Consider the following 10,216-nt stretch of genomic DNA (forward strand, 5'->3'; position numbering starts at 1 on the left):
GGAAGGGGAAGGTGGCTAATCCCCTACTTAGAGCATGAACCTTCCCTACTCCCCTCACAGTCCCAGGGACTAAGCAATCCCCACCCAATGATTTTAAAACAACCTCCCAGGGTGCGTGGGTGGCTCAGTTGGTTAAGTGTCCCACTCTTGATTTCTATTCAGGTCATGATCTCATAATTGTGAGACGGAGACCCCTGTCAGTCTCTGTGCTAAGTGTGGAGACTGCTTAAGATTCTCTCTCTCCCTCTCTCAAATAAATAAGTAATTTAAAATAACCTCCCAATAAAGAAGTCTCTGGTCGAGAGAGCTGCACAGAGGGCCAGCCAGGTTTCCCCTCTCCTAGGCTCAGAGTGGCTTGTGCATTAGTCTTTGGGATGCAAGTCTCATCTGCCTGTTCCGGCAAGACCTGCTCAAGGGCAGAGGAGGGCTCCACCAGGCCTTGTGTGTTTTAATGCATATGAAGCATCTTCAGGTTCATTTCCTCATTCAGGCTGTACAGTTGCCACAGGTGAAGAGACGGAGGTAGTCTAGAGAGTCTCTGGACCCTGCCTGCTCCACATACGAAGTACAGCAGTGGTGTCAGCAGCTCCAGCATAGCTGATGGGCAACAGCAGCCACTGGAGTCCTGCCTCAGTTTCATTCATTTATTTCACAAGGTTTTTTCTTTCTTTCTTTCTTTTTTAACGTTTACTTATTTTTGAGAGAGAAAGAGTGCGAGTGGGAGAGGGGCAGAGAGAGGGAGACACAGAATCCGAAGCAGGCTCCAGGCTCTGAGCTGTCAGCACAGAGCCCGACACGGGGCTCGAACTCACAAACTGTGAGATCGTGACCTGAGCTGAAGTCGGACGCGTAACTGACTGAGCCACCCAGGCGCCCAAGCAGCTTTATTTTTAAAAGCTTTTTTTAAAAGATGACTTTCAAATTTTAGATTGAATTTCCTTAAGGAAAAATTTGATTTTAATATATCTTTATTTTATTATTTTTGAGAGAGAGAGAGAGATGGACAGAGTGTGAGTGGGGGAGGGGCAGAGAGTGAGAGGGAGACACAGAATCTGAAACAGGCTCCATGTGCCAAGTTGTCAGCACAGAGCCCGATGCAGGGCTCGAACCCACAAACTGTGAGATAATGACCTGAGCCAAAGTCAGACACTTAACTGACTGAGCCACCCAGGTGCCCCAGAAAAATTTGATTTTTTAATGAAAATTTTAAGTGTGTATCACAAAAGCACTATTTATAATAACTGTCATTAATGCAGTTTACTATATACCAAGTGGAGTTCTAAGTATTTTGCATATTATATATTCATTTAATCTTTGCAACAATCCTGTGAGGTGGTTACTACTATTGTCTCCATTTTAAGATGAGGAAACTGAGGCACAGAGAATGTAATTGACTTACCCCAAGGGTCACAGAGACAGAAAGCAATGGTGCCAACATCCAAATCCAGGGGTCTGGTTTCAGAGTCTGTGCTCTTAACTGCTGGCTATGCTCAGAAGAGCCTTCACACACTTAGGAAAGAGCCCCTTCTAAAAATTCACTGTCTTGTGCTCTGAGAGCTTGACGTTGTCTCCTTGTTAGAAATCTCCATGGTTAAAGTTGTTAACCTTAAAAATAAAACTGTCAGTTACTTTACCAGGAGAGATGGGTTTATTTGGAGATAGCAAAGAATTGCAATTCAGAATAAGCAAGCTTCAGCAAACCATAGACAAGTCTGAGAACAAAGGAGAAGAATGCTCTTTTATAGAAGAAAGGGGGGGATTGGGAGGAGCTATTATAAAAAAAATTCATTGGAGTAACCTGGGAGTTTGAAGTGTAGAGGCGATCACTAGCTGAGTAATGACAGTCTCTCATTGGCTGGGCTGTTGCCAGGCAAGGAGAAAACCTTTCTTCCTCCAGCTTGGGTAGTAAAGTATACGGTTCTTCCTGTCTGGAATGCAAGGTAGTCCCTTTCTGTTGGTTCTGCAATTGACTAGGCGTGATAGGGGTGAGAGCTCCCCCTTCTGGCCTCCCAACTCCATTTAAGAAAAATTTTTAAATGTTTTTTTACTTTTGAGAGAGACACACAGAGCATGAGTGGAGGAGGATCAGAGAAAGGAGACACGGAATCTGAAGCAGGCTCCAGGCTCTGAGCTGTCAGCACAGAGTCTAGACTCAGGGCTCGAACCCATGAGTGATGAGATCATGACCTAAGCCAAAGTCTGAGGCTTAACTGACTGAGCCACCCAGGAGCCCCCCCAACTCCATTTTAAATGAGGTTTCCTTTTACTAGTTTTCAATTGTTTGAATTTAGCTATAGCTCTTTGCTAGAACAACATCTCTTAATAAGTGGAATTTGTTAAAACTGGTTCCATATTGTTTCTGTTTAAATGTCCAATGTCAAGATGACAAGAATTATTAATACCTTGGGTCGCTGTTTCAGTGAAAAGTATACTTTGTGAGGTTTAAAAATATACATCTTTTTGGGGAGAAGTACAGGGAGACATTATATTTCTCTGAAATGTTTCAATTTATATAAGTAGAACATAATTTTTACTTCTGTGATTAAAAAACAATCATAAAATATGCCCTTATTTAATCAATCAAAAAATGCCTTCTGTGGGGGTACCTGGGTGGCTCAGTCCATTTAGCATCCAACTCTTGATTTTGGATCAAGTCATGATCTCAGGGTTATGAGATTGAGCCCCATGTCAGGCTGTGCTCTGGGCATGGAACCTGGTTAAGATTCTCTCTCTCTCTCTCTCTCTCTCTCTCTCTCTCTCTCTCTCTCTCTCTCCCCTCCTCACCTCACACCACCCCTCCCACTGTGCATGCATGTGCTCTCTCTTTAAAAAAAAAGATGCCTTCTGTGTTAGATAGCCTCTTCATCCTAGTAATTACAGCCTTGTATAATATCCTCTCTTTGAGTAACTTGCTTTTAACCAATAGAATATGGCAACATTGAGGGGTTTTTCTTTCTGTGAGTAGGTTGCAGAAAATCATGACCTCTGTCTTGCTAGTACCCTATCACTTTATTGGCTGCCGTGCTTTGATGGAGTGAGTTGTCATGTTGGGAGAACCCACATGGCAAGGAACTGAAAGTGACCTCCAGCCAATGGCCCTTGAGGAACTGAATGTTCCCAACAAATAAGACCACAGACCCTGGATTAACACCTTGCTTACAGCCTTGTGAGAGATTCCTGACCTACAGAAATCATGAGATAACAAATGAGTATTGTTTTAAGTCCCTAAGTTTGAGGGTAATTGGTCATGCAGCAATAGATAACCTTTCTTTATACAATTAATGAATTTTTGATAAACTAATTAATAAGTCATCATACAAACCAATGTAAAATAAGTGTAGTCTAGATTGGCACAGCAAATATCTGAAGTCATATACATGTGTTATAACCACATATGTGTCAGAACCAGCTGAGGAGCCTAACTCAGTGTTTTGCAGTCAGGGCACCCTTCAGGGAAGTGGTGGCTCTAGGGCAGGGTTGAATAGGAGTGTGGGGGGGGGGAGCATATGTATCCCTCACAATCGATGCCTACCCACCCCCCATCTTCAGGCTCAAAGGTGCCTCAGGATGAGAACAATCCCATACGGGGCTCTCAGGCCAAGTCTCCCCTGTCAGACTGAGAGGCCCTTGAGGAGAAACCTCTTGCCAGCCCCATCAGCCACAGCAGGCTGAATACCTCCTCCCCAGTGACTTCCCCCACATCTGTCCCTCGGCTTCCAGTCCAAAAGGGCACCTCAGACGCCATGGAAAAGAGGCCACCAGGCAATGGGTAGAATAGAAACACAAACTCAAGAAATGCATTTCTCTGCCCCAGTTTATTCACCACGGCTTGGTCCAGAGGCCAGGTTCATAGTCAACATGCAAGGGCTAGACACAAAAGCCCCCAGGACCATTGCTTCAGCCTCACTCCCTATACCTTTCACCCACCCACCCATCAGGGATAGAATTCTTTACAGATAGAGCACCCCCATTTTGCAGATAAGGAGAGTAAGCGTCATGCCACTGCTCACCCATCAGGATCTTGCATCCTCATGGCTCCAGAGGCAAAGCAGAGAGCTTGGCTACCTTAGTCCTTGGTTCTCCCCAAAATTCACCCACTCTCCTTTTCACAGAGCCTCTGCACTAGCCTGTCAACCCCCATTTAAAGGGCCATGCAGTGACGGAAGGGGTTATGACCCAACATGCTAAGAGCTTCCAGAGGCTGGGCTGAGCTGACACTCACTGTCCGTCCCCCGCCCCCCCCTCCCCGCCAAAGGTTAATGTGGCTCCTCTGGGCCCAGACAGCCTGATTTCAGAAAAAACAGACCAACCTAATTTGACGTCCAGTGTTGCTAAAGCCAGAAAGGCACAGTGAGTAGAGGCACAGAGAGGAAACAGATTTTTTTTTTTCCAACAGCCTTGGAATACCATGCCGATTCCTTGCAAGCTTATAAGCACACATTCGCTTTCATCAGAAGCTGAAACCAATATGGTCTGCAACAGCTCCTTTGCTGTGGAGAAGGGTGGTTTGTTTCAAACTGATATTTTAGAATTCCCACTCTCCTATGCTTCACAGGGTTCTGCCGTTATCATCTCCCCTGGCCCCATCTCCCATGTGCCCCAGGGCAGAGTTCAAGAGGGACAGTTCTTTATCTTCTTCTCTGATCCCATCCCCCATCCCTGCCACGTGTCAATCACCACCCCCAGCTTCCCTCCCTCATACTAATTCTCTACCAATTGCTCAAAAAGCCATGGCAGGCCAGAGCAGCCACCACACGACCTACAGCAAATCCACCATCAGGGACAACAGCTTCAGCAGAGCAAAGTCTGGGAGGAGTGATGGGGAAGGAATAGGAGAGGTGGCCTGGGAAATCCCAGGAGAGTGGATCAGCACAACCCTCAGATAAATGACGCTAGCCCTCTCTCCAGGGAACAATTGGACCCTGTGGAGAAAAAAAAGGCTAGGATTGACAATGGGTAACACAGAGTGTGGATGCCCGACATACGCAACTGAATATGTATTTGCACACACCTGCTAGTGAGTCGGCCTGCAAATCCATGCTCCTAATACACCCTTCCCATGCCTGCACTTATACACAAAGGCCTGCACACACAAGGGCTCACTCACAGACACCCACCACAAGCCTGCACACTCAAACTCATTCATATGCACACACACATACCTTTTGCATATATATCCTCACTCGTGCACATATATACACACTATTGGACACCTGGTTCATGCATACATATACAAACATACTCCCTCTTACATACATGCTATACACACACATATGTACACACCCACACACAGACCTGCACATCAGTTAGTTCATGTGTACGCATGGCACACACAAGCTGATGCACAGGTGCTGATTCACACACACCTGGACCTGCCTACATGATAGCATGTACATACTCACGCTTATCTGCACTCATACCAGCAATAATCATGTACTTACTTGTGCACAACCACACACATGCCTACAAATATATACATGTACCCCTGCACCCCTGTGGAGGCACACCCTTAGCCCTGATCCTGGGGCCTGGATGGGACCGCCCTCTGTTGGAGACAACGGATAAGCTCCTTTCGGTTGTCTAGGATGGTGTCGAAGCTCTCCTGCAGACGGGTCTGCTGGTCAACCAACTGGTGCTGCAGGCCCCGGATCCACTGCAGCAGGGCCAGGCGACGGTACATCACCAAGTGCACATGATGCTTCTCCTTTTCCTGCTCTTTGTAGCGCTCCTGAGCCTGCAGCTGCTGCACAGCCTGGGCCACTGAGGGCAGAAGGGGATCTGGAGGGCCTGGGCCTCGAGGGGTCCCACAGACAGGCTCAGGGCTGCTGCTGGGGCTGTCGGTGCTCAGGGAACTGCTGGCATAGCCGTTGTCCTCCAGAGGGGAGCAGACTGCGCTGGCGCCGCTCATCTTCTCCAGCTCAGCTCCGGCGATTTCTGCCCCCTCTGGTGGGCTGCGGACCTCCCCATCAGGGAGTCCAGGGGCCTGGAAGGCCTGGTTGTCAGAGGGCAACTCAGAGGAGCCTCTCATCAGGATGGGCTCCACCTGGCCTGGCATCCCATGCCAATTCTCATTGGCATCTTTGGCACTCGCCATGAAGTTGGAGTTGCTGTCTGGTTGGAGCTCAGGCTGACATACTCCAGTCGGGCCCCCCAGGAACTGGCCCCCCTCAGCTACCCCTGGCTGGATGGCAAACATCTGGTCTGCAAAGGAGAAGCAGAAGAATGAGTCAAAGCAGGACAGGGTGGGGTGCCTGAAGTCGTGGCAACCTAGCTGTGGGGGCAAGGCAGTGTGGAGGAGCTGGATGCTCCTTCTCAGTCCCTTTCCCTCTGGTAACACCTCCCTTTGTGGTATTCCTACTCCTTCTCTGTTGATTCGCGGTCTCCTGCATAGGGTTTTCCCTCAGCCCTCCGAGGCAGGCTGTCTCCTTATTCTGTGCACGTCTTCCCAGATGAACTAATCTTCTGCTATAGCTTCAAGAACCATCAGGTGTTGGTGACTCTCAGATGTGTCTCCAGCCCAGATCCGACTGCTATCCAACTCTGCAACCATCCGTAGGCCCCCCAAATTCTACATGTCCCAAACCAGCTCTCCCTCTCCAGTGTCCTCAGCAAAATGGCCCACCCTGCATTCAGTCACTCCAGCCAGAAACCTGAGAGCATCCTGGTCTCCTCACTCTGCTTCCTTCCCCCATCTCATTGACCACAAAACGCTGACAATTCTTCCTCTTAAAAACCTGTGTATGTATGCATATACGTCAACCCTCACTTGTACTTGGTTCAGGCCATTTCTTACCGGGATTACTGACTGACTGCTGCAGCCTTTTCTGACCTCTGTGCCTCCAGTTAAAAATGTAAACTTGAGGGGCACCTGGGTGGCTCAGTCGGTTGAGAATCCGACTTCAGTTCAGGTCATGATCTCGCAGTTTGTGGGCCTAAGCCCCACGTCGGGCTCTGTGCTGACAGCTCAGAGCCTGGAGCCTGCTTTGGATTCTGGGTCTCCCTCTCTCTCTGCCCCTCCCCAACTCACGTTCTGTCTGTCTGTCTCTCTCTCTCTCTCAAAAATAAACCTTAAAAAAAAATTTTTTTTAATGTAAACTTGATTGGTCACAGCTCTGAGAGCCCTCCCTAAACTGCTAACCCTCAACATGGCCTACAAGGCTGTGCTTCAGCTGACCGCTGCTCCCCATTTCAGGCTTGCCTCTTGCCACTCTGCCCCTCTCAGAATCCCAAATTTCTCAGAGATCTCAGAATGTGTCATTATTCTGTGTCAATAATGTGTCATTATTCACACAATTCCCTTGGTCCACAATACCCTTCCCTTCCCCTCCCCTGTAAACTCCTCCCTTCTCCACCCAGCAAACTCCTTTTTGTACTTCAACACGCAGATGTCTGATCCCCACCTCTCTGAAGCCTTCCTGAAGTTCTTCCCACAGCCCCAGCACACATAAATAAGCACAGTTAACTATGCCTTCCCCTGGGTCCCCACTGCACTGGTACTCACTGTTTTGTTCATATCTGTTTCTTGACCCTGGTGCATAGTTGATGGCCAGTAACTGTGCATTTAGTTGTTTTTGGTTTTGTTTGGGGACTATCTTCTAATAGCAGCTTATACATTTGGCTTCCTGACTAGATACCGAGCTCCTCTATATATCCTCTGTCATATTCCTGCACTAAGCAGGTGTCAGTACATAGTTGCTGTGAGAGTGAATGGGGGAGAGGGGCTGCATTGGGCTATCTATGCTCTTAAAGAGAAAGCCAACGGTAGCGAGAGGCTACTGCTCAGGCCCAGGGATAGAAGATACGGCTCCAGTTACCTCCTCTGCCCTAGTGAGCAACCCCACCCCCGCCCCGCCCCGCCCCGTCCCCATCGACAAGCCTCTCTTCTGACCTTGCCCTCTTCCCTCTGGGTTTACTATCTTGTGCCCCTCCCCTAGCTTGCTCCATCCAGGGACCCCAGAGGGAGGGCGTATCACACCATTCTTTCCTCCCTAATAACCATTTCTACCAAAATTAGGGTTTGAATTAACAAGAGGTTTCTACTGACTACATATTACAAGGATTAGAAAATTGGGGGATCAGTAAGAGTGAGGGATAGTGTAAGTATAGCAGGGATTAGGAGGTCTTTATAGGTGATCGTGGGCAAAAGTCCTCGGGGTGTAGCGACGGTCCTTTAGTGACCTACATACTCCCATCCCGCTAAGCAGTCTTGGAGACCTTCCAGGCCCAAATGTTGTTGTTGTTGTTTTTCTTTCTTAAACTGGGAGCGGCCGCGAGGGAAGCTGAGATGCGGCGGCTTAGGTGTTAAGGCTCACAGGGTTCTCAGAGATGGTAAAATGGGAACCCAGACACCCTAGGATCAGGCTTCCGTCCAAGCTAATCCGCAGTCGGCCCGGGGTGTGTAAGGCGGCGGGGGTGGGGAGATGGCTCTGTAAGGGTTGGGGAGGCCGCCTCCCTTCCTGCGTAGCCCTGCGGGAGAGGACCCCCCCCACCCCTCCGCCTCCAGCAGACAGAGGATAGAGACCATGCTTCCCTAAGCTCCCCACAGGGGGCAGCCCGGAGGACGCTGCGATCCCCTGCTTGCCCCCCCACCCCGTCCCGGGGGGCTGGGCCCCCAACCCTCCCCTCCTGCCGGACTCACTGCCTGGACGCGCCCGCCTCGGCGCGGCTGGCTCTGCTCCCGCGGGCCCCGCGGCGGGAACTCGTCTCTGGAGGCTGGAGGGGGGGGAGGGGGATGTCTCGAACTGGCCTGGGCGGCCACGCGGGCCGGGCGTGGGGTGCGGGGCTCCCCGGCGACGCGCCCAGCCCCAGGCCCGGACTGCGGAGTCGGGCGGCGTCAGCGCGGCAGACGGGGCGGGGCGGCCGGGCCCACGTGGGCCGGTTCGGGGTTCCGCCGAGCGAAAGGCTAGTCCGGCCAGAGCGCCGGAACCAACTCCCCCGCCTCCTGCAGCCGTGACCAGGCCTGCTGGGTCGGGTTTTATCTTCCCACTGCATCCATTGGGTCCCTCGGATCGCTTTGCGTCACTGCAGATACGGTGACATTTTCAAAATGAAAATCTAATCATGTCACCATCCTCCTGCTTTTAAGCCTTTCAAATGGCTTCCCTCTAGCAGGGTAAATCCTTGAGGCAGCGGCCACAGGGTTCTGAGCATCTTGTCCTGTCTACCTCTCCAGCTTCATCCTTTGCCCTCCATCTCTGCAACTGGGCCTCACACTCCGTTCTGCCACGCGACTTTTGCACATACGGTTCCCTCTACCTAAAATTCTCTTCCCCTTCTCAACTTACTCATATGTCAGCTCTCTTCTCAGATTAACCTCCTCTGACCTCCTAGGCAAGATTAGTTTCCCCTTTTCTATTTCTCAAGGGCACTTGGTTCCTTTTCATCAGAGCATCTATCACAATTTGAAATGATATATTCATTTTGTGCTTGTTTCATTAAGGTCACTTAATGAAAGCTATGTTGGTTTTTTTTTTCAATTTATTTGTTTTGAGAGACAACAAGGAAGGCCAGAGGGAGACAGGGAGAGAGAGAGAATCCCAAGCAGGCTCTGCTCTGTCAGTGAAGAGCCCGATGCAGTGCTTGTTCTCACCGACCATGAGATCATGACATGAGCCAAAATCAAGAGTAGGGATGAGACTGAGCCACCTAGGCAGCCCCATGAAAGCTATGTTTATTTATTTATTTATTTATTTATTTATTTATTTATTTATTTATTTATTTAATAAAGGCTGCCCTTCCTAATCCAAAGGCTGCAGCAATTTTTAAAAAATTTTTTTAACGTTTATTTATTTTTGAGACGAGAGAGACAGAGCATGAATGGGGGAGGGTCAGAGAGAGGGAGACACAGAATCTGAAACAGGCTCCAGGCTCTGAGTTGTCAGCACAGAGTCCGATGCGGGGCTCGAACTCACGGACCGCGAGATTATGACCTGAGCCGAAGTCGGCCACTTAACCGACTGAGCCACCCAGGCGCCCCGAAAGCTATGTTTTAAAAAAAGAAAGAATATCTGCTCTGGGACAGGACTGGGCCTTATGTCCTACACTCAGGCCCTGGCACCTTCCTCCCTGCAGGGCAGAGAACTGCTCCATAGTGGCTGTGCCGTGAACCCTTCTCAGTTTCTACTGACTGAAGCCTGATCTTCCTCACTCCCTTCTTCCTTGGAGGAAAAGTGGAGGGTTGGGGATTCAGTTTGCAATCAGAGAGAATAGAGATGCA

The 10,216-nt window shown here is 49.5% G+C and overlaps 1 protein-coding gene across 4 annotated transcripts; it reads right to left on the minus strand.

Moving 5' to 3' along the window:
- Positions 1-3,796: 3,796 nt before the first annotated feature.
- CC1H1orf216 (chromosome C1 C1orf216 homolog) lies at positions 3,797-8,835 on the minus strand. 4 transcript variants are annotated; one of them, XM_030325630.1, is made up of 3 exons: positions 8,639-8,835; positions 5,484-6,201; positions 3,797-4,922 (listed from the first exon to the last, which is right to left on the minus strand). In XM_030325630.1, exon 2 carries the CDS (start codon positions 6,194-6,196, stop codon positions 5,510-5,512), a length of 687 nt encoding a protein of 228 aa, XP_030181490.1. In that variant the 5' UTR covers positions 6,197-6,201; positions 8,639-8,835; the 3' UTR covers positions 3,797-4,922; positions 5,484-5,509. The 4 variants fall into 4 exon arrangements, with proteins under 4 accessions (XP_030181490.1, XP_030181488.1, XP_030181487.1 ...); XM_030325628.1 differs by having other exon boundaries at positions 5,508-6,201; positions 8,639-8,834; XM_030325627.1 differs by having other exon boundaries at positions 3,797-6,201.
- Between the last annotated feature and the right edge of the window lie 1,381 nt (positions 8,836-10,216).

Source organism: Lynx canadensis, chromosome C1 (genome assembly GCF_007474595.2).
Source record: "Lynx canadensis isolate LIC74 chromosome C1, mLynCan4.pri.v2, whole genome shotgun sequence".
Lineage (NCBI taxonomy): Eukaryota > Metazoa > Chordata > Mammalia > Carnivora > Felidae > Lynx > Lynx canadensis.

What these genes read in the sequence shown, in the direction of transcription:
- CC1H1orf216 (XM_030325630.1), bottom strand. Translation starts at nt 6,196, where the DNA reads ATGTTTGCCATCCAGCCAGGGGTAGCTGAGGGGGGCCAGTTCCTGGGG.